Raw genomic sequence first — 22,469 nt, 5'->3', positions numbered from 1 at the left:
GTCTACTTTCCAAAATGGGGTCATTTGGGGGGGTTTTGTACTGCCCTGCCATTTTAGCACCTCAAGAAATGAGATAGGCAGTCGTAAACTAAAAGCTGCGTAAATTCCAGAAAACGTACCTTAGTTTGTAGATGTGACAACTTTTGCGCAAACCAATAAATATACAATTATTGACTTTTTTTTTACCAAAGACATGTGGCTGAATACATTTTGGCCTAAATGTATGACTAAAATTGAGTTTATTGGATTTTTCTAATAACAAAAAGTAGAAAATATCATTTTTTTTCAAAATTTGCGGTCTTTTTACGTTTATATCGCAAAAAATAAAAATCGCAGAGGCAATCAAATACCATCAAAAGAAAGCTCTATTTGTGGGAAGAAAAGGACGCAAATTTTGTTTGGGTACAACATTGCATGACCGCGCAATTACCAGTTAAAGCAGCGCAGTGCCAAATTGTAAAAAGACCTCTGGTCATTTACCAGCAAAATGGTCCGGTCTGAAAGTGGTTAATATTGGCTTTTGAAATTTACAAATGCAGAAATTTTGAATTCGGATGAAAGGTTTAGCGTTGCAAACACTTTTTGAAAGATAAAAAGTGCATTTTAAATAAAACTAAATAGATCAGACCAAAATGAGGGACACATGAGATGGAAAGAGGGACATTCCTTGAAATCAGGGACAGTTGAGAGCTATGCTCATCAGTGTTAATTTAGTCAACTAAACATTTTAGTCGACTAAATGAATACTATTTTAGTCGACTAAAATACGACTAAAACAATTGAGATTACTAAAATACGACTAAAACTAAAAGCCATTTTAGTCAAAAGACTAAAATAAGACTAAAACTAAAATGCCATTTTAGTCAAAAGACTATGAATACAACTAAATTGCAATTACTGAAATGTACTGGAGATTTAGTCGACTAAATAAGACTAAAACAATTGCAGAAGACTAAAATGGGACTAAAACTAAAATGCCATTTTAGTCCTAAGACTAAAATTAACACTGATGCTCATTCACTGAGCTAAGCACCCAGTGAGCACCAAGCCTCAGCCATACATTTGTTACTAGAAATACAAAAACAAAAGCTGTGGAACTCACTACAAAAAAAAACTCCACCTGTTTTTTTGTTTGTTATGAATAGAGTAGGAAATGGTTAGAATTCTTCAAATTTGTATTGCTCTCAATGCTCTGACTCCTTTACTAAGATTTCCTATCTGTCTTACAACGAATAAAGTTCTCTACGTTTGAATCATGGCTTCCTCTCTCGCAAGGGCTCTCTGGGAAATGTAGTCCGGTAGCTGCGTCTGTTCCTGCCCGGCCCTGGGAAGAGAGAGAAAGCAGTGTGAGCGGGGATCGGTGAGTGTGGGGCGGATAGAATGAACGATGGGAAGGGTCTCCGTGCTGTGTACGATGACTGAGACTGGGGAGAGGTTTGTGATCGGTATGAACTCTTCCTGGGCCTGTAGTGTTGTGTATTGTATGCGATGAGGCCAGCACCTCCCTGTATGGGGATCGAGTGATGACAGGAAAAGCTGTGTGTGTGCGCGATCTGATCTCCCCGATCGGCTCTGTTTACTAACATTGGTAGATCCCCCTCCCCCCTCCAGTAATCATGGAGGGCCAACAAGACCCCGGATCTGCAGCTTTATAATGCCTGTCTGTCTGTCATTGTGGAATTCCTAACAATCAAAATTGTACATACAGCAGCCTTATACACCAATCAGCCATACTATTATGACAGATAAAGTGAATAACCTTAATTATCTCCTTATCATGCACCTGAAAGTGAATGAGATGTATTAAGCAGCAAGTGAACATGTTGTCCCTGAAGTTGATGTATTGAAAGCAGAAAATATGGGGAAGTGTAAGGATTTGAGCGACTTTGACACATGCCAAATTGTAATGGCTAGATGACTGGGTCATCTCTAATAAGGATGAGCTCAGGCGTGTTCACATACGCCACATGCAGAGCCCGCCAGGAAGTTGGCGCAGTGCAGTGCTAATCACAGGCAGTGAGACATTTCCCTGTGTGCGGCTGCAGAGATCGGGCAATGTCGCACTGCCTGTGATTAGCGCTGGCGGGCTCTACACGCCTGAGCTCATTCCTAATCTCTAATATAGCAGCTCTTATGGGGCGTTCCCGGTCTGCAGCGGTCAGTCCCTAAGCGAAAGTTATCCAAGGAAGGAAAACTGGCATACTAGTGACAGGATCATCAGGGGCTGCCACAGCTCATTGATCACCATGGGGAGTGAAGGCTGGCCTATGTAGTCCAATCCAATAGAAGAGCTACTATAGCTCATACTGGTGAAAAAGTTAATGCTGGTTCCAATAGAAAGGTGTCAGACACAGTGCAATGCAGCTTGTTGTGTATGGGGCCCGTGTCCAAAACCATAAGTTCCTACAATGAGCACATGAACGTCAGTACTGAACCATGGAGCAATGGAAGAATATGGCCTGCTCTGATGAATTCAAGAATAGTTTTGAAGAACACAACAAGTTTGAGGTGTTGACTTGACCTCCAAATTCTTCAGATCTCTATCCAATGGTGCATCTGTGGGATGTGTTGGAAAAACAAATCTGATCCATGGAGGCCCCAACTCACAACTTACAGGACTTTAAGGCTGAGTTCACGCTTATGCGAGTTTCTCTGTGCTCAATTCGCATGGCAGGAGAGTGTGCCCAACTCGCAATGGAGCCGGCTCACACATCTCCAGGGCGACCTCTGTCTGCATTTGGAAAGGGTTCTTTGCATCTTTTGGTTCAGATTCAGGTGCGAATTCAGGCAAAATTCGGACCTGAATCGGTGAACAGGAACGCCCCAGAACCTGGCCTTAGGTGTTACTAAACCCTCAACAGTAAAATCATTGTGTATGCAGTAAAGCATGCTGGTAATACTCACTGCGGAACCTAAGGGGTTGTGTAAAGAGACTGATGGTTTGGTGCCAAATACCACAGCATACATTCCGAGGTCTAGTGGAGCCCATGCTTAAAGCGGAGCTCCACCCGATTTATAAACAATGGCTCCCGACGATTATATAGCTGCTGTAAATATAAAACGGACCTTTTTTTAATGTATTTTTTTTCCTGCACATTTTGCCTTTTTCCTAGTTCTGGGGATTGCGAATATGGGTGGGATTGCTGCGACTATTTCGTCAGTTCCTTTTGTTCCGCACTGTCTCCTGGGATCTTTTTTGCTTGTTACCAGGCGTCTGTGTGGCGGCCTGGCGTGATTTAGAAACCTGAAGTGACGTCAAGCTAGGTTGCCATCTCAACGGGGCAGGACTTCCGACGACGCCGCCGCCGCTGCCTGTTGCGATGGCAACCTGGTCCTGAGCTGTTGACGGCGCTCCAAAATATAGTTACTGCGCATGCACGAGATCGCGATACAACGCGCAGTGCATGCTGGTACACCAGCGACACTGTATACCGGAAGAGGATGCCTGTGGGCTTCACATGCCCACAGGCAAGATGACAACCGCCCACAAGACGAAATCTAATTTGTTTTTTAGAGAGAAAATTGACATCTGACTGACTTTAAAACTAGAGCAAGTGAGTAATGACTTTAAAGGGCTTAATGCTCTTCATTGTAACAAAAAAAAGATTTAGGCAGTGGAACCCCGCTTTAACCACTTCAATACCAGGCACTTATACCCCTTCCTGCCCAGACCAATTTTCAGCGCTGTCATTTTGAATGACAATTGCGCGGTCATGCTACACTGTACCCAAACTAAATTTTTATCATTTTGTTCCCACAAATAGAGCTTTCTTTTGGTGGTATTTGATCGCCTCTGGGGTTTTTATTTTCTGCTAAACAAATAAAAAAAGACCAAAAATGTTGTTTGTTTTTCTTATTTATTGTTTCAGCTACAAAACTTTGTAAATAAGGTTTCTCCTTCATTGATGGGGCTGCACTGATGGGCACCGATGAGGTGGCATTGATGGGCACTAATATGCCTCATGGATGGGCACTAATAGGTGGCACTGATGTACTGTAACATATGGCTCTGATGGATGCCAGTCAGCGCCGGACAATAATGCCTGCAAATCAGTGATGCCCATTGTGGGCACTGATTTGCATCCCTGGTGGTAGGCATCCCTGCTGGTCCAGTGTGGGCATCCTCGGGGGGGGGGGGGGGGGGGTCTGCGCTGATAATTGATCAGCACAGACCCCCCCCCCCCCCCCGTCAGAAGACCAGCCAATCGGCTCTCATTTACTCGCGTCTGACAAACGTGAGCGAGGAAAAGCTGATCACTGGCTCTTCCTGTTTACATCTTGATCAGCCGTGATAGGTGGCATGGATGGGCACTGATGGGTGCCACTGATGTACTTTAACATATGGTTCTGATGGAGGCCAATCAGTGCCAAACAATGCCTGCCAATCAGTGATGCCCATTGTGGGCACTGGCATCCCTGGTGGTCTAGGGTGGCATACCTGGTAGTGGGCATCCCTGGTGGTTCAGTGTGATTATTATCCTGAAGATGTCATATGACGTCTGGTCAGGATATTTAAACCACTTTGCTGCCATCATTTTGCTATATGGCGGGCGGCAAGTGGTTAAATAGGTTATGGTGGGTGGTCATAATGTTATGGCTGATTGGTGTGTGTGTATATACCTTTTATTTACATAGCTGTTCATACATCTATCACTAGTACTGCAAACTTGGCACTTTCCATCATACCACAATGAAATCAGTGATGCAGCTTTCTATACGTGTACGGCGGACAATACAATCTGATTGTACGATTTCCTTGATCTACCATCAGCTATGTATTGTAGGAGCCTGCTTGATTGGATACTAATTGAAAAGATTGCTTAGGTTTTGTCCTCATATACCCGTATTTTTCAGACTATAAGATGCACTTTTTTTCCCCCAGAAATATGGGGGAAAATGTGCCTGCGTCTTTTATGGTGCGAATATACGCTTGCCACCACCCCCCGCCATGCTCCGGATCGCTCTGCGGTCTCGGCCTTAGGAAAGGCAGCGGCTTCGGCCAAGCTCAGGAGCGGCGGCCATCTTGGTGCACCCACCATTTGCAATGTGATCGCTCCGTCAAATGACAGAGCAATCACTTGTAAACGAACCGGCGTCATGATCATGACGCCGGTTCCTCTCTCCCCTCTGTGTACAGGTCTGTACAGTGGAGGGGAGTGGGCTGCATCTGTAGTGCCCACAGCGCTGCTCTGTGACAAGTGCAGTCACAGCCATCCATGCCCTGCCAATACTCTGCAATACCCTGCCAGTACTCTGCCAACCTCTAAAACCTAGGTGCGTTTTATGGAGCGAAAAATATGGTAGTTTTACTAACTATAAAGGAAATTGTACAGTCAGATTGTATAGTGTATGGTCAGCCAAATCCACTCACTGACAGTAAAATACTGTTGCAAGCACACTTAAGCAGCCCATAGATTAATATATTTTTTTCATCACCTGATTCCCTCATCCACACATTCATTGTGGATGAGGGAATCCTCCTTGCTGAGTTATTGTATTCTGACAGTAGGAAGTTTTCCCCAGCCACAGAACACACGGCTATAACCACACATTCATTTTAAAATCAGAATGTTAAAAACAAGTGAAAATTTCAAAAGGACATTCTTTCATTCAGCGAATGTACAATGATTTTTCGTCTGAAAATTGATCTTTGTGGCCAGCATAAGGCTCGGTATGCAGTTTGCTTTTGATCTGTCTCTGCAGTGCTTTTTACGCACGTGATTTTGCTGTGATTTGTGTTTTTGCTTTTTTTTTGGCCAATTTGTTGTTGAGCAGATTAAAAAACACAAATTGCTGCAAATCCCATTACATGCTTTTCTGCAGCTTCTTCATTGAAGTATATTGAACTAAAAAAAAGCATTGTTTTGTGTTAAAAATTTCCCATAGGAAACCATGTAAATGAACTGTAGTGCATTTCTGCAAAAAGCACCAAAAACATAGATGTGAACCAGATCTAAGACGTTTAGTAACATAATGGAGTTAAAAAAAACTAAAAGTAGCCCTTTATAGTACACCAAAAAGCAGATAATCACTACTGTAAGGGGTTAATATTTTTAACTGTAGAACTGTGAAAGTGGTATTTACAGTAGCGATTATTTGCTATTTTTGTACTATAAAGAGCTCATTTTATTTTTATTTTTTTAACCCCATTATGTAACTGGCTGATTAATCAATTATGAAAATGGTAATCAATTAATTTCATAATTGATTAGTTGTCGATTAATCGATTTGTTGTTTCAGCCCTAGTTCCCTCAATGAACTGTAGCTCCCCAGTGCTGGCAGCACTCATGAAGCCCCAGACCATGACACTTCCACCATGCTTGACTGTAGGCAAGACACACTTTTTTTTGTACTCCTCACCTGGTTGTCGCCACACGCTTGACACCATCTGAACCAAACAAGTTTTTATCTTGGTCTCATCAGACGACAAGACATGGTTACAGTAATCCATGTCCTTGGTCTGCTTGTCTTCGGCAAACTGTGGACTTTCATGTGCATCATCTTTAGAAGAGGCTTTCTTCTGGGATGATTTTATGCAGTGTGCGGCATATGGTCTGAGCACTGACAGGCTGACCTCCCACCCCTTCAACCTCTGCAGCAATGCTGGCAGCACTCATACGTCTATTTCCCAAAGACAATCTCTGGATATGACGCTGAGCACGTGCACCCAACTTCTTTGGTCGACCATAGCGAGGCCTGTTCTGAGTGGAACCTGTCCTGTTAAACCACTGTATGGTCTTGGCCACCGTGCTGCAGCTCAGTTTTGGGTCTTGGCAATCTTCTTATACCCTAAGCCATCTTTATGTAGAGCAACAATTCTTTTTTTCAGATCCTCAGAGAGTTCTTTGCGATGAGTTGCCATGTTGAACTTCCAGTGACCAGTATGAGAGAGTGAGAGTGATAACACCAAATTTAACACACCTGCTCCCCATTCACACCTGAGACCTTGTAACACTAACGAGTCACATGACAGCGGGGAGGGAAAATGGCTAATTGGGTCCAATTTGGACATTTTCACTTAGAGGTGTACTCACTTTTGTTGCCAGCGGTTTAGACATTAATGCCTGTGTGTTGAGTTATTTTTAGGGGTCAGCAAATTGACACTGTTATACAAGCTGTACACGCACTACTTTACATTGTAGCAAAGTGTAATTTCTTCGGTGTTGTCACATGAAAATATTTACAAAAATGTGAGGTGTGTACTCACTTTTGTGAGATTGTGTGTGTGTGTATGTATATGTGTGTGTATGTATGTATATCTATCTATCTATCTATCTATATATATATATATATATATATATATATATATATATATATATATATATATATATATATATATATATATATATATATATAATGTGTGTATATTAATATTTATTTTAGGCATTTCATTCAAAGTCTGAACAAATTACGGGTGACATTGACATCTCTGCCTTGTTCTACAGCTTGAAATAGATGTGAGAGATCTTTTCACAAGATGACTGCCATCAAGCATGCCCTGCAGAGGGACATATTCACTCCAAATGATGAGCGCCTCCTCAGTATTGTGAATGTATGCAAAGCTGGAAAAAAGAAGAAAAACTGCTTTTTATGTGCCACAGGTAAGTCAATACAAGAGGGTAACTGTCAGCTCCTTCTCAAAGGGCCATGGCATGCATTTCCAACTCTTACGAATTGCCCCCCTCGTGCCAGAACCATAAGAATGTAGTGTGCCACATGGGTTTGGCTTTGTGTTTCGCTAACCTGAGGTCATGCCATGTCTGTGCTGTGGCAGGCCATTGATCTACATGGATTTGAAAATGTTTGATTTAAGACAATTAAAGTCTATTTATTGGATTCATTTCTAGCAAAATGATCCTGACTCTACTCAATGCAAAATGAGCCTTAAGCATAAATAGAGCACACCGATTTACACGTTTGCATTACAGTAACGCACGCTAAAACGCCAACCTCAGTGCTTTGCAGTGCCATTCAAAATGATCACAGCTTGTAAACGCACCTCCATGTGTGTTTCAGCACACCATACTGCACAGATGGCATGTGTTAAATAGTTCTTGTCCAGTTTTAGGTGCATTGTTGTCCTTTGGCAGGCCATTCAAAATTAGAACTGCAAACAGATGCGGCCAATGGCGACCTGTCATTATAGTGAACGGGCCCAGCAGCTGCACCTACCAGTTGAAAGCTGCAGGAGGAACTGCTCATCAGCTATCCTTATTGTTTATGTATTTTATGTGTGGCCCATGGCAATTCCTCTTCTTCCATTGTGGCCCAGGAAAGTCAAACGGTTGGACACCCCTGCTTTAAAGGGATGTGAATGAAGACCATTGGTCTTTCCCACCCTTCAGTGGTTGGGAAGAGACGCAAACCTGACCTGGTGACATATGCTAAAAGCACATAGCATAGGTTTTTATTATCCATCGTTTGTGATAGTGTGTTTTTTGCCAGCATCGATATCACAGGTACATGGAGGACTTGAAAAGAAATAAAGTGTAGGTATGGCGCTGTTCCAATATTCAACTGAAAATTTGTAAATGACACTGTCTACAAAAAGCAATAGTAAAAATAAGGGACACAAAACAGGATGGAGCCAGCTGGCAATCAAAAAATATTAAAGTGTGACCAGGTATATATTTAATATTATTATTTGAGCCTAGTACACAGATTAATTGTATTAAGGTGTTCAAGCTATTGCATTTGAACATATAATTTCATGATAACACCCGCCAGAGGGTATAACACATTTTTTTTTTTTTTTTTCTTACACCTTTATAAGTGTTTCACCTAGCACATACACAATTTCACTCTTTCTCTATTGGTATCACTATATTTTTACTTTTACGCACTTCATTCATACTTTTTACACTTTCTTTATTCCATCAGTAGGAGTGAAAACACCAGCCAGAGGTTGGGGACACACTGTGTAGGAACATAGGGTATTGGAACTATATGCCTGGTCACACTTTAATATTTTTTGATTGTCAGCTGGCTCCATCCTGTTTTGTGTCCCTATTTTTATTACTGCTTTTTGCAGACAGTGTCATTTACTAATTTTCAGTTGAATATTGGAACAGCGCCATACTTACACTTTATTTCTTTTCAATCTGGTATTTTTCACTTAGGCGATAGTATAATAGTAGGGGCAGCAGTTCCTTTTTAGGGTAACCATTGTTTTGGAATGTTTCCTTTGCGCGGAATATATCTCTCTCTTTTCTACACGGGGGACTTGTGCAGACCATCTAGATGGACAGTTAGCTTGCACAGTAACTAATGGCTGCTAATGCAGGAACTGCTTACATAACCTACAATTACCTTATGGGTTTTTTCTAAGCAATTAAAGCACTTAGTAATGTAAGGTTAGCTGTATCAAATGCATTGTGTATTTAACACTTTAAGTTGCAGGTCATCCAAGCCGCTATATGTTTTTTTTTTTTTTCCCTTCTCTGTAATGCACACAGCAGATGCTGCTGGTCAATCGCAGGGTCCAGATAGCCAGCGTGCCTCGTTCTTACCTATGCCCACAGTTTAGAAGTTCATATTATTGATTTCAAAAGCCGCAAGAACCTTAAAACATGGGGGTTGATTTACCAATACGGATGAGCTCAGGCGTGTTCTCATGGAAAACGTGCAGAGCCCGCCAGGAAGTCAGCACAGCGCTGCGCTAATCACAAGCAGTGAGACATTGCCCCGATGTGCGGCTGCAGAGATCGGCAATGTCTCACTGCTTGTGATTAGCGCAGCGCTGTGCCGACTTCCTGGCAGGCTCTGCACGTTTTCCATGAGAACGCGCCTGAGCTCATCCCTGTTTACCAAAGACAAATGCATTGTGCATTGCTAATGCAGTTGATCCAGAGCTTAGTAAATGAGGTAAAGATTCACTTTGCAAAGAATACAATCGCATGCAAGGAAAATAAAAAACGGTATTATTGCTTGTACATGATTGGATGATAGAAATCAGAGGAGCTTGCACTCATTTCAGAGCTTGCCCTCAGTTCTAGAGCAAATGCACTTGCAGTGCACAGTATATTTGCCTTTAGTAAATCAACCTCATGGCGTACGGTCTCATTAGTACTGCTGTCTTTTTAGGGACAATTCACACACCTCCAGTGCGATGTCATTAATTTTCAATAGCACCCCTACACACCTGCTTTGCATTGCACCACAGCACATAGTAATGTACTATTATGATATATGGTGCAGTGCATCTGAAAAAATTATGCATGCCCAACTTTTTTAGCATTTTGGTGCATTGTCAATGTATTTAAATGAATGTGCTGCTATAATTGCCAGTGCATGTTAATAGATTTCAACAAGGCAGAACAATGTGAATGGGTCCTTTTTACATGCTGAAGAGCTTGCAGTAGGTGTGACTTTGATCGCTCGTTCATGCTATTGTATTGCAGTAACTTACTGCAATGCCATGTCGCATGCATTGGTGCAATGTGGCGCCAGTTATTCTGAATGGCACTCTAACACCCTGCTGACGGATGCGTCGTGCAACACACTAACTTGTGGTGCGATGGTACATTGTCAACCGACTAATTTTGAATTGTCTTTCTTATTGCAACATACGTTTTCACATGGCATAACACACAAAAACATACTTCTCTATATTTCTATCGCACGCGTTCCTGGCAAATAGGGCTCATAAAATGGTGGGTGCTGCAGCGATAACCAGCTGGGTCCTGGAAACCTCAAGCAAGTGTACATATTCACCAGCACACCATGGATCAACAATCACTGTCCAAAGGTTTTCTTTTATTGAGAGAGATCACATCACAGAGACAAGTGCAAAGTTTCGGAGCCGCTCAGGACCCCTTCCACATGCCTGACGAAGGGGTCCTGCGCGGCTTCCAAAATGTTGCACTTGTCTCTGTGATGTGATCTCTCTGCAATAAAAAAATCTATTGGACGGTTATTGTTGTTCCATGGTGTGCTGGCTAATAAATGTACACTTGCACGCAAACATACGCCTTCTTTTACTGTTCTTGATAGCAGTCTTTTTTTTTTTTAACCATTGTGATTTTTACATTATATACAAACATTTTTATAAAATTCTCTCTTTTCAAAAGTAACAACGGAGCGTCCAGTTCATGTTCGAGTGGTGAAAGTAAAGAAATCTGACAAAGGGGATTTCTATAAGACCCAGACCACATGGCTACTGCAAGACCTGACAATGGTGGATGCAAAAGATGACCTCAAGGTAAGCCATGTTTTCTCTGACATGGACTTTAACCAGTGAATAGCCCTGCTCATCTGCAGGGCTTTAAAACCACTCTGTTAAGCTCAAAGTGTAAATAAGGAGAGAGAGAATGATGTGGTCCAAGGCACCATAAGTAATTGGCTTCAATCCCAAATTTGAACAAAAAGAGAGAAAGTTTGGTCGCTGGGACTTTGAATGAGGCCAATCACTATACAGAGTAAGCATGTGGGCTATAAAACACAGTATTTCTTTTATGGGTTCCAACAAAAAGGGGCCGAGTTTTTTGGGGACTTATGTATACCAAAGAGCAGTCTTGGCAAAGAACATTTTATTATACCTTGTGAAATCATGTACAGCATACTGAATGACACAAAAAAGGCATACACAGAATCTCATAAATGCAGGGCATGCTAAAACCCACATAAATACTGACGCCATGGTACTTGGCATATCATGGGGTAAAGACGAGTCCTGGAAGGGCTGGATAGTCTTGGGAAATCTAGAATAAAACAATATAAGAGACATAAAATCATTTGTATGGACATCATGCATCTATATAAGCCCGGCGCGTTTCATTGGGGTATACCAACTCTTCAGGGGCGAATGCAATGGTGATCTGTAAAGAAACATAACCATATGGTATAATATTGTAGCTGAATAATAGGAGTAAGTAATGGGTGTAAGGGACAGGATGGACATCCCTAAAAATACTCGTGTCAGCTGCATAGATATGAACAGACAATCAGAGCTAAAGTGTATATAAAACCGCCCCTTTTTAAATAAAATTGTAGATACTCATCTCTGCCGGTGCCTGAACTGACAAACACGACTGTTATAAAGAGAAATCACCCTGTGAAATCTCTGGACACTTCTGTTTATGTTAATCTCCGGTTTTCCCCGCTATGCTCAGTGGTTCTTCCTACCCACTCGTAAATCACTACAATGTCTTGTATTGCATAGGGGTCAGTGTTTAGAACCACTGAGCACAGTGAGAGACCAGAGGATCGACACTCCTGGAAGTGTCCATGTCTGAAGAGAGTTCAGGGACAATTTCCCTTTATTAGGCCTTAGGCAGCATGGGTAGTGAGAGAGGTACACTCTGCAGGAAACTATATTATATATAAAGTTTACCTCCCAGGCAAAATTAAATTTAAATTTAGTGCATTGTGCATCAATTCCCTTAATTTTCAGTCTTGATTCTAAACACCTCCTCCTATGCCATCCTGCAGTGTAATCTATTAAAGTCAGTTTCCTTAATGAGCCATGCTAATTTCTTGCCCTGGAGATGGCAAATTTCTCCCCAATCGTTCTCTTCGTGAACACCTGTCACCTCACTACCTCTGTGTGTTCTTCTTCCACTGTAGCCTATGAGAGAGGACCTGGCTGCTGGAAGTGTTGCCTCCACCAATAGGAGGTGTCCACTTCAAACGGGCGTGATGTGGACACCCAAAGCTCGACCCCCCCAGAAGTAAAAAGAAAAAGGGAAAACGTTTTGTTTGGGTACAGTCTCTCATGGCCACGCAATTGTCAGTTAAATTAACGTAGCGCTGTATCTCAAAAAATGGCTTGCTCATAAAGAGGGGTAAATCTTCCAGAGGTCAAGTGGGTAAAGCTGAAGTTTAGTTAATTAATTTTTTCTCGGTTATAGGTTCAGTAACGTTACTTACCTCCTAATGAAGTGTATCCCACATCCTGCTGATTGCTTTTTAGTGTAGAAATGTTCCCTGTAATTAAGTCCTCTTCACATTGATGAACTTCCATCAGTGATGGGGTTAAAGTGGAATTAAACCTCCGTCTTTTTTTTTTTTTTTTTTTATTGGTCTCCAGGAGCTTTTAGCAATAATGCGCTAGTATGTAGAGCAAATAAGCACATTGTGGTAGACTTGCCTGGCAAGCGATTCCCGTCAGTCACAGGTACTTTCCTCTTCTCCCTGGCTTCCTTCCTGGTTCCGACCATTCAGCTGCTTGGCTGCGATGACTCCCTAATCGCACGGGAGTCACATCATCATGGCACAGATCAGTACTGTCAATGTATGCTAACATTGTTGTACATTGAACAAGTCCCAATGGCTGCCCACCACTTTCTGCCCTCTTCTCCATGGAGAAAAGTCCTTTTATTATTTCCACAGAATACACCATGTTCTCTGAATGAGGGAGAGGATCCTGTACTGCAATGTTAGTTGAGGAAGTTGGTCCTCTCGGCCCTGGAAGTTCAGCAATGTGTAGAGGACCTGTCTTCACTGCAGGAACATTTCTACACTAAAGATTAATGAGCAGGACATGGGACACAATTCTTTTTTTTTTTAATTTCTTTATTTTTCTTTGAATATTAACATATACATAAATTACAGTTAAAGTATCAAAACATTTTTACAAGGGGTGCAAGACAAATATAAAACATCTGCTCGGGCAAGTTCCTTAATCATGACAAAATAACTCTATGGACTGCTTATTCCCTGTATCACACACATTAGTGTTGCCTTTCTTCCTCTCTTGCCCTATTTTCCCCACTCCCCCGCCATCTCCCCTCCCCCTCCTCCCACTACTCCAACATTCTACACCTCTACTTTACACCTCATTTTCCTCTCCTCTTTCCTCCCAATTCTCTGGGCTTATTCATATGATGCCGTTGAATTGATGGGGTAAGGCGAGAGGAAATAGTCTACAAAGAAGAGAGGGGAAAAAAAAAAAAAGTAAAAAAAGAAAGAAAAAAAGGAGAAAAAAGAGAGAGAGAGAGAAAAAAAAAAAAAGAAGAAAACAATAAATTTAAAATACATTTCAAAATAGAGAAAGATATATTTAATCTTTTATAGCTAATGCTAATACCTCATCTCAACCTAAAAGGGGATCCCAATTTCTCCAACCAAGGTCCCCACATTCTTGTAAACTTATTGTTGTTACCCTGTTTAATATAAAACACCCTCTCATTACCGATTGTTGCTTTTATATTTGCCAGCCAGGTCTCGACTAGCGGGTGTGAGTGTGACTGCCATTGTTGGGCAATTAACTTTCTTGCTTGGAATAAGCATCTTAAAACCGGTTCAAGGGTATCTCTTGAGATATTACACCCCTCGAGCAAGCCTAAGAGGCAAGACTTGATCGTCGTTTCTAATGTTATCTTAAAGGTTTTATTGATCTCATCTATAATATTTGTCCAGTATCTAAATAACTTCGGGCACAATTCAATAGTGGTAGATAATGTTACTGAACCTACATTTTGTTGCTTTGCAGCCTCAAATGAAGACACACAGTTTTTGTTTTATCCAGCTGTATTTACTAGTGCGACTTATAACATTCAAGTGAAAGCTTTAACACCAACATGTCTGAAAAAAAATCAAAAACAGAATCACTGAGTTGGAAAAAGGATCCACCCCCCTTATGTCAGTACTTTGTTGAACCATTTTTTGCTTTTATTACAGCCTTGAGTCTGTTGGGATATGTCTCCACTAACTTTGCACATCTAGACTTTGCAATATTTGACGGTGACCGTTCAAGTCTTTCCACAAATTTTCAATGGTGTTTAGGGCTGGGCTCTGACCAAGCCATCCAAGGAGATTCACTTTTTTTCTCCTTCAACCACTGGTGGTCATTTTTGCTGTGATTTGGGTCTTTGTCATTATGGAAGGTAAACCTTATTCCCATTGACAACTTTCTAGCAGAGGGCAGCAGATTTTCCTCAAGAATTTGATGGTATTTTTGCCCCATCCATTTTCCTTCTATCCTGACAAGTGCTCCAGTCTCTGTTGCAGAGAGACACCACCCCATAACAGAATATTACCATCTCCATGCTTTACTGTAGGAATGGTGTTATTTGGATGGTGATTTGTATTGGATCTCTGCCAGACATTTCGTGTGGTGTTGAAGCCAAATAATTAAATTTTAGTCTCGTCTGACCAGAACACTTTTTTTTTTTTTTTTTTTATGTGGCCTCTTCTTGCAATCTTAAAAGTGCATTTAAGGTGGTCATATGAGGCTAAAATTGAATTATTTGGCCTTGACACAAAATATGTCTGGCGGAAATCCAGTACAGACTTTGTGGCAAATCCAGACACTGGATCTGGGTCTATCTTATATGGTTTTTACAAAAGATACCCACAATTTCATCCAGGATTCAAACAATTTTCAAATTGAATTCAAATAGAAAAATGTGTGAGTCTTGGATAAAAACTTTGTTAATCCTGGGTGAAAACTATTGTTATTAGACTACCTAGATCTTGTATATCGATGACCTATAGGTGGGTACCTCAATTCTTTCAAGGCAATGTGAATCTGCTTTCTTTCTAGGAAAACCCTGACTTTGATCTGCATTTTGATAAAGTCTACAAGTGGGTCGCCAGCAGCCCAGCTGAAAAAAATGCTTTCATTTCCTGCATCTTGAAACTGAACCAAAGGTACCTGAGAAAAAAAATTGACCTTGCCAACGTCAGCCCACAGATTTTGGAAGGTAAGTCCTTAGGAGATCACATTTCATCATCAATGGTGTTAAGCAACCCACACCTAAATCAAAGGAAATCTTATTTTGAAAATGATCGACTGAGAGGTTTTCAGTTATAAATGACACTGTTTCCATCTTCTATTGCAATTGAGTAGTAGCTTGTTTTCAGGTCAGGAGCTGAATCTGTATTATTGCATAGTAAGCCTTACTGAATATATGCTGAATTTAGCAGCCAGAATAAAGTTGAGGCCCCCACTGACTTATAGGCTAAGTTCACCTTTTACATAAACTCTCCCATGCAGATAAGGGGTCCCAGTAGTTTGAATTGCACTTAGAGGTTTGTTAAAGTATAATTAGAGGAATATGGCATAACTTTGGGCCATTTCTGTCCCTCATGCAGCCTGGCTGAAATACTCTGTTGCTTACGCCCTGGGCTAATTGCAGAACGCGGCAGCCATTGGCACTCACTCTTAGCTTCACAGGTGCAAGTGTAATTCCTGTTTCAAAAGCCATGTAGTGCTCGCTCTCCACGTATCCAAGCAGTGACTGAGATCAGCGTTCCTGGGATTAGGTGTAAAGGGAACATGTACTATGCATGTGTGGATTTTGAAATGGGAAGCCTGATGCTGGGGGCAATCAACACCGGCTGCAGTGTCCTGCAATTGACCTAGAGTGTAATGATCAACCTTATGGGGGATTTCAGACAGGCTGCATGGCGGACAGAAAGGGACTGTAGATATGGCATCTGCATCTAGCTATATTTAAACAAACCATACGGTACATTTAAAACTACTGCAGACCTTTTGACTGCATGGTACAGTTTATGTAAAAGGTAAACTTGGCCTTTTAAAGTGGTTGTAAAGTCAAAGAAAGATTACTGTTAGCTCCTCTGTTTTACGAAGCCATACTACACTGTGTAAATGTTTGTATAAAATTATGCCTCTAAATACCTTATATCAGATCGTTATTTGTTTGGTCATGTGACCTCTGGCTGCTCTCCTACCCCGATCTAATGCCGGCCATACACGGTTCGAATTTCGAAAGAATTTTCTTTCGAAAATCGTATCTAAGAATTTTCGTATGAATTTCGCACCATTAGTAGGCTGCAGCAACAGCCGATTTTCGTGCGGAAATAAAATTTGAGGAATCCGACATGTTGGAAATTTTTAGAAAAACGAACGATTTTCTAATCAATGATGGGAGAATCGTGCGAGAAACGTAATAAGAAAAGAAAATGTACGGAGATAAAAGAAAATTTACGGAGAGAAAAGAAGATTCCCAGCCAAGAAAATTATTTTCTGTAGCAACATGAGGTGAAATTGAAGGCTTGGTCAGCCGAATTTCGAAAATCAATGGTGGCATCATCGGATCACAAAAAAAACGAATTTTCTGATTTTGAAAAGAAAATTCTTTCGAAATTCGACAGTGTATGGCCTGCATAAGGGCTAAAGTGGGAGGGGCTGAGACTCTTCTCGGACGTCAGCTGGGTAGGTCACGTGACCACTGTGTGGTCTGCTCAGCCCCTCCCACTATAGCACTTAGATCGGAGCAGGAGAGCGACCGGAGGTCACATGACCAAACAAACGTTCTGAAATAAGGTATTTAGAGGCATAGTTTTATACAAACATTTACACTATGCTATGTAGTATAGCTTGGTATAACAGAGGGGATGGCCATAAATCTTTTTTGACTTTACTGGCAGCTACTAATACCAGCAGGAGGGGAGAAGCAGGGAAGAGATAGCTCCTGTGTGTAAGCGGACCGGCGTGAGGGGGGGGGGGGGAGGGGGGAAGGGGGGGAAGCAGCAGGGTGACAGAGGCATGTAAACTGACCATAGAATAAGGGATCAGCTGCCTTGATTTCCATGGTCAGTTTACATAGGGGGACACAGGAACAGGCAGGATCAACCAGGTTTTTCACAAGAGTTATGCTGTTAACCTGCTATAAGGGAACAGTCTTTTTTTTTTTTGGGTTACAACCTCCTTTAAGTTAGTGGGGGCTCAATGTGCAACCATGGCCAGGACACTAAACGGGTTGTAAACACCAGAAGGGGATGCAGCTTTGGAATGAAGATAAGTAAGTAGCTGGGGAAAGAAGAAAGGAAGGGGGGGGGGTAGTAGTTTACACAGTTTAGCTTTAGGGGTTAATTAGAGAAAGTGTTTATGGAGGTACACCTGTCCTTTTTAAAAAAAAATTGCACATATCAAGTGGTAAAACTACTGATTCAGGGTTTATGACAGCTTAGTGAAGCCTGTCCTTTGCAATACAATAGTTAACTCTTTGCATGGCCTGTTTTTGACAGATTTTTTTTTTTCTGAAGCCTGTCTAATTGGTATTTGTCTGTTGGGTTCTGTACTGCTAATGTTTGGCGGTATATTCCGCAGCTATATGCATTCTGCCTTTGTCTGTCTGGCTTTAATACTCTTTTGCTTACTGTCCTCTGCTCTTTTTCCCCAAACCTATTACACTTCAGAACTTCCTAAAGTTGCAGAAGGTGGGTGTCCTTATTTACTTCTCTTTCCCTTATTCAGTGACTGTTCATCTTTGTTGCAATTTTGTGTGTCCTGTTGTAAACCATAGTTCACAAAGCATGTGATTCAGGATGGAAATACTACTTTCTGTACGTACACAGCAGAGTCTCCGCTAATGGCTGTGCTAATGTCTATGTAGAATGGATGCTGACTCAGAGTGCACTACATAATGTAAACTATTCATTTTAGGACTATGGAAAATATTTTACAGTTGCATTCTTTGCTTCATCTTGGTTTCCAATCTTTTCAGATTGTTTCCAGTTGTGGAAAAATAGCAGTAAAATACTGTAATTGCCTGAAAAGCTATTGAGCTTTGTCCATTATCGAAAGAATGATGCTAGTGGCTACTTTGAAGTGGTATTAAACCCAAAACCAATAATCTAATATATTGCAGCTTAGCAGTCATTACATCTGGTGGCTGCATTTTTTTTTTCTCCTCTGTTTTCACCTGGTGATCTGGCCGTTAACACACCTCCTGTATTAGCATACCCCCTCTGGATAAAGGAGCACGGGGCACAGCCAACAGCAGCATTGTCAATCTGGGGGGAGTGTTAAATGTACTAGCAGATTTAGATACGCTAACACATTGAAGCCAAACTCCAGCTCACACTGCAGTTGTCACAAGTAGTTTTTTTGGGGATTTGCATGAATGAATAAAAGCTGATCACATTTTGGCCCCTTGCCAGGGGGAGGCTAGCAGGGCATATATGGTCCCCATCCTCTAACTTTTACACCTTTTTGATCTTATCTCATCCCATTGCATGTTGGGGTTCGTCAGGAATCAACGTGGACCTCCTCTCTATTATTCCTTTCACTGGACCTCAAATCCTGGGACCCTCAGCTGATGGGTGACCAGCTAGACATTTAGTTGTAGTTCTAGCACAATGAATATACCATTCAGGGTCTATCTCTCTCCCTGTATTCTCTCATATGCTTTCTTTCCTATTTCCGTTTTTTTATTTTATTTTTTCTTAGAAGACTGGCTCCTAATTACAGGCCCTTCCCATAGATCATTGCATCAGCTACCTTTTTACCCCCACTTCTTGAAGGGGAATTGAGACATTGATTTATTGTTTGGTTTACATCTCTTATTCTAATTAGTGGATGTTTCTCTGCTCTCTGCACTGGGAGATTCGATTGTTTATCTCTAACTTTGTATCTTGATATTTTGGATCTGTGTTGTTAGGCGACCATATGCTGACTCTTTGTACAACTATTTTTAATAAAAATGTTTTTGGAACAAAAAACAAAGAAATATTAAAGCATTAAAAACTTTGGGGGAAAAAAAGCTGATCATTGTAGGCACCCCCATCGGTGGTAAAGTATTTGTCTCAACACCTTTAACTGATACATTTACAGGAGAACTTTTCTTAAAAGAAAAGTAATGCAGCCATCACAAGAATTTGTAAGTTGCAATATAATGTTTGCTTTTGGGTTTAATACCACTTTAAGTCATGTTCTTTTTTTGGTTGCCAAGACTAGAATTGCCAGTCTAAACACACATTCACGTCCATCCTATTATTTTGCACCAATGTTCATGTCCAATGTGTCCCCTGTTTTAGTATTGTTAAATTTTGAACCATTATTTTTTGTTTCTCTAACCTTTCATTTCCCATTCTTGCATTCTAAATCTGTAAACCTGACCTTGTGTGTTCCCATGCTGCAGAGTCCCTGCCCAGTAACTTTTACTGATTTCATGTGCCATGGATATTAACAGCGTGTTCTTTTCTTTCTTTTTTTTGTTTTATTCATTATTTTTGTCTTCACCTGTATCATCTTGAAGAGTCCGTTCCTAGTGGCGAGAACCAGAGTGTGGCTGGGGGAGAGGAAGAAGCAGCTGCCGAATACCAAGAGCTGAACACCAGGGAGAAACAAGATATCGAGTTTATGATGGTGGGCTGTGAATATGCCATTTCCAATGCTGAGGCCTTCGCAGAGAAACTTTCCAGGGAGCTACAGGTCCTGGATGGGGTAAGGCCTCTATATTACAAAATAGTTCTGGAGGAAAGAGTTACCCACTTGCAGACTGCCTTACAGAGATTCATGTTGGCACTGTAAGTGTTTTTACCGGGATGATACCTGCAGCTATAGGCATTATCCCGGTATTGTTTTTGGGCTGGCGATTCTGTTTTATGTAAAAGCCATTCTAGCGGCCAATTGGCAGGTGGATTGATTTTACGTGCAGCAAGAGGTGATTTTCCTCCCGCTCCCCTCCAATGTGTCTCTGAGCTCTACCGTTCCACCAGTGAGCCTGGCATGAAGCCGGCAATTCTCCTTGCTTACCATAGTGCTGATTGGGGGAACGCGAACCTCCCCAATCATCTCTATGGTATAAGTGACGGCCAATACTGACAAGGGAAGGCTTCGGATCCAAAGCTTTCAAGGACATAGGGGAGATCAGGGGTCTAATTGACTCCAAAACGCTCAGTAAAGAGTACCTGTCACTGCCTATTGCTATCACAAGGGATGTTTACATTCCATGTGATAACAATAAAAGTGATTAAAAAAGTAATAAAATAATCAAAAAAACTTTTTTTTTTTTTGAAAGCTCGTGGCGAATGGAAAAGCAAAAAAAAGAACATAATTTAAATGTATTTATTTATTTTTTAAAAGCAAATGTATACATAGGTCGCGCATGCATATCTAAACATAATTGCAAGCATTATAGCGAGAGCAAGAACTCTAAACTGGTAACCTGTAAAAGCTTTTAAAGCATCACCTGTGGTGATTTTTTTTTTTTTTTTTTTTAAGTATAGTAGTTTGCCACCATTCCACAAGCGTGCGCAATTTCAAAGTGTGACATGTTAAGTATCTATTTAGTTGATGTAACATCATCTATTTTTGTACTTCACAATTGCGTATTATATTGTGTTTTTCTGCATTAAAATGAATAAAGTTTATTTTTTTGCAAAAAAAAATAGCATTTGAAAAAACGCTGTGCAAATACCGCGTGACCTAAAAAATTGCATCACCTACCATTTTATTCTTTATAGCCTCCTGCTTAAAATATTATATAATTGTGTGTGTGTGTGTGTGTGTGTATATGTGTGTGTGTGTGTATATATATATATATATATATATATATATATATATATATATATATATATATATATATATATATACAGATTTTTTTTTTTTAAATGTAAACAAAGTATCAGAATTGGCCTGGTCTTAAATTGGTTAAAAGTCTTCACTACTATTTTCCCTGATTGACATTGACCAGATAGCAGGAGCTTTTGATTTTCACAAGAATAATATCTATAAGAATTTTTGCTGTCCTTGTATTTGCGTGGATTTTTGCCAGATGCTCATCTTTTGTCCTCTGCAATTACACAGTTCCTGTACGCTGCAGTCATAGTCTTCACTGTGCCATCACTGTGCTCCAGGAGCCTTCTAATGCATCTAAGTGGTGTCTGCGTTTCCCGATTTACAATGTGGGTGTTTTGGTGGTCAATTGAAATGCACCTGCGTTGCACTATGGGATGTAATGGGAAGGGCTTTTGCTGTGCCAACATTTTAACTTTTTGCAAATTTGAAACTTAAACAGGGTTTCTCAAAGCTCCTAAGGTGCACAGAAGCATCATGAAGGTTGAAACTTTGGTCTACAGACCTCAGGTAGGATTAGATCAATGTGTACTTCCTAACTTCAGATGAATTACAATAGCATCAATGCAAAATAAAATAAAAAAATGTCACTTTAAGAGTGACCAGGCGTCAGACATGCGGCGGTCTATGGGAAGCTTCCCAGCCTGCAATCAGCTGATTGCAGGCTGGGAAGCTGATTTGCCTGTGTTTAGGGCGTGTGCAGGGCACAAGCTGTGCACCCGCACACACACCCACTCTACTGGGATTCGTCGGCATGTCTGTAGTAGAGGCTACAATTGGCAAGGACCAGAGGAGAGGATAGTAGTGGGCGGTACTATTTGCGTGTGTCACTGTTTAGGGGTGTAGTAGACCCGACTGGGACAGGACACCGGAGGATACGGTGTGGCTATTTATATCGCTTCTGTGATTGTGTGGCTGTGTGCGGTGGATTCAGAGAGGACAAGCGGCAACATTGAAGGTAAGTGCTGCCTATCCATATCGCTGCTGTCTGAGTCTGACCCCACAGGGAGAGACAGGTCGAGCTTCTCCCCATGGCGTTGCGGGGGGGGGGGGGTGGTCTGGTGCGGGGTGACACCACTGCACCTGACCAACCATCCCCTTCTCTCATAGCCGCAGGCTTTCTGAGCTGTCCCGGGCCACATGTCACACAGGCACAGTGAGCAGAGTGAAGCCGCCTCCCTCTCCAGTGTTTGTGTAC

General features: G+C 41.4%; 1 protein-coding gene across 10 annotated transcripts in view; it reads left to right on the top strand.

Annotated features, from left to right (window-relative positions):
* The first annotated feature begins 1,232 nt into the window (after positions 1–1,232).
* Positions 1,233–22,469, top strand: part of EXOC1 (exocyst complex component 1) — a 96,921-nt gene continuing 75,684 nt past the window's right edge. For 7 of the 10 annotated variants that reach the window (XM_077477459.1, XM_077477457.1, XM_077477455.1 and 4 more), the window contains exons 1-6: positions 1,233–1,360; positions 7,446–7,601; positions 11,070–11,200; positions 15,485–15,644; positions 18,109–18,129; positions 19,950–20,137. In XM_077477459.1, the coding sequence (XP_077333585.1) occupies positions 7,478–7,601; positions 11,070–11,200; positions 15,485–15,644; positions 18,109–18,129; positions 19,950–20,137 (624 nt within the window). In that variant the 5' untranslated portion in view covers positions 1,233–1,360; positions 7,446–7,477. The remainder of the gene's footprint in view (positions 1,361–7,445; positions 7,602–11,069; positions 11,201–15,484; positions 15,645–18,108; positions 18,130–19,949; positions 20,138–22,469) is intronic. The other 3 variants (XM_077477460.1, XM_077477458.1, XM_077477452.1) reach the window with 1 other exon arrangement.

This window comes from Lithobates pipiens, unplaced genomic scaffold (genome assembly GCF_037356315.1).
Source record: "Lithobates pipiens isolate NorthernLeopardFrog02 unplaced genomic scaffold, aLitPip1_a1.2 Scaffold_13, whole genome shotgun sequence".
NCBI classification, from domain to species: Eukaryota; Metazoa; Chordata; class Amphibia; order Anura; family Ranidae; genus Lithobates; species Lithobates pipiens.
The sequence above is the reverse complement of the archived record's forward strand: the minus strand, read 5'-3'. Positions and strand labels throughout refer to the sequence as shown.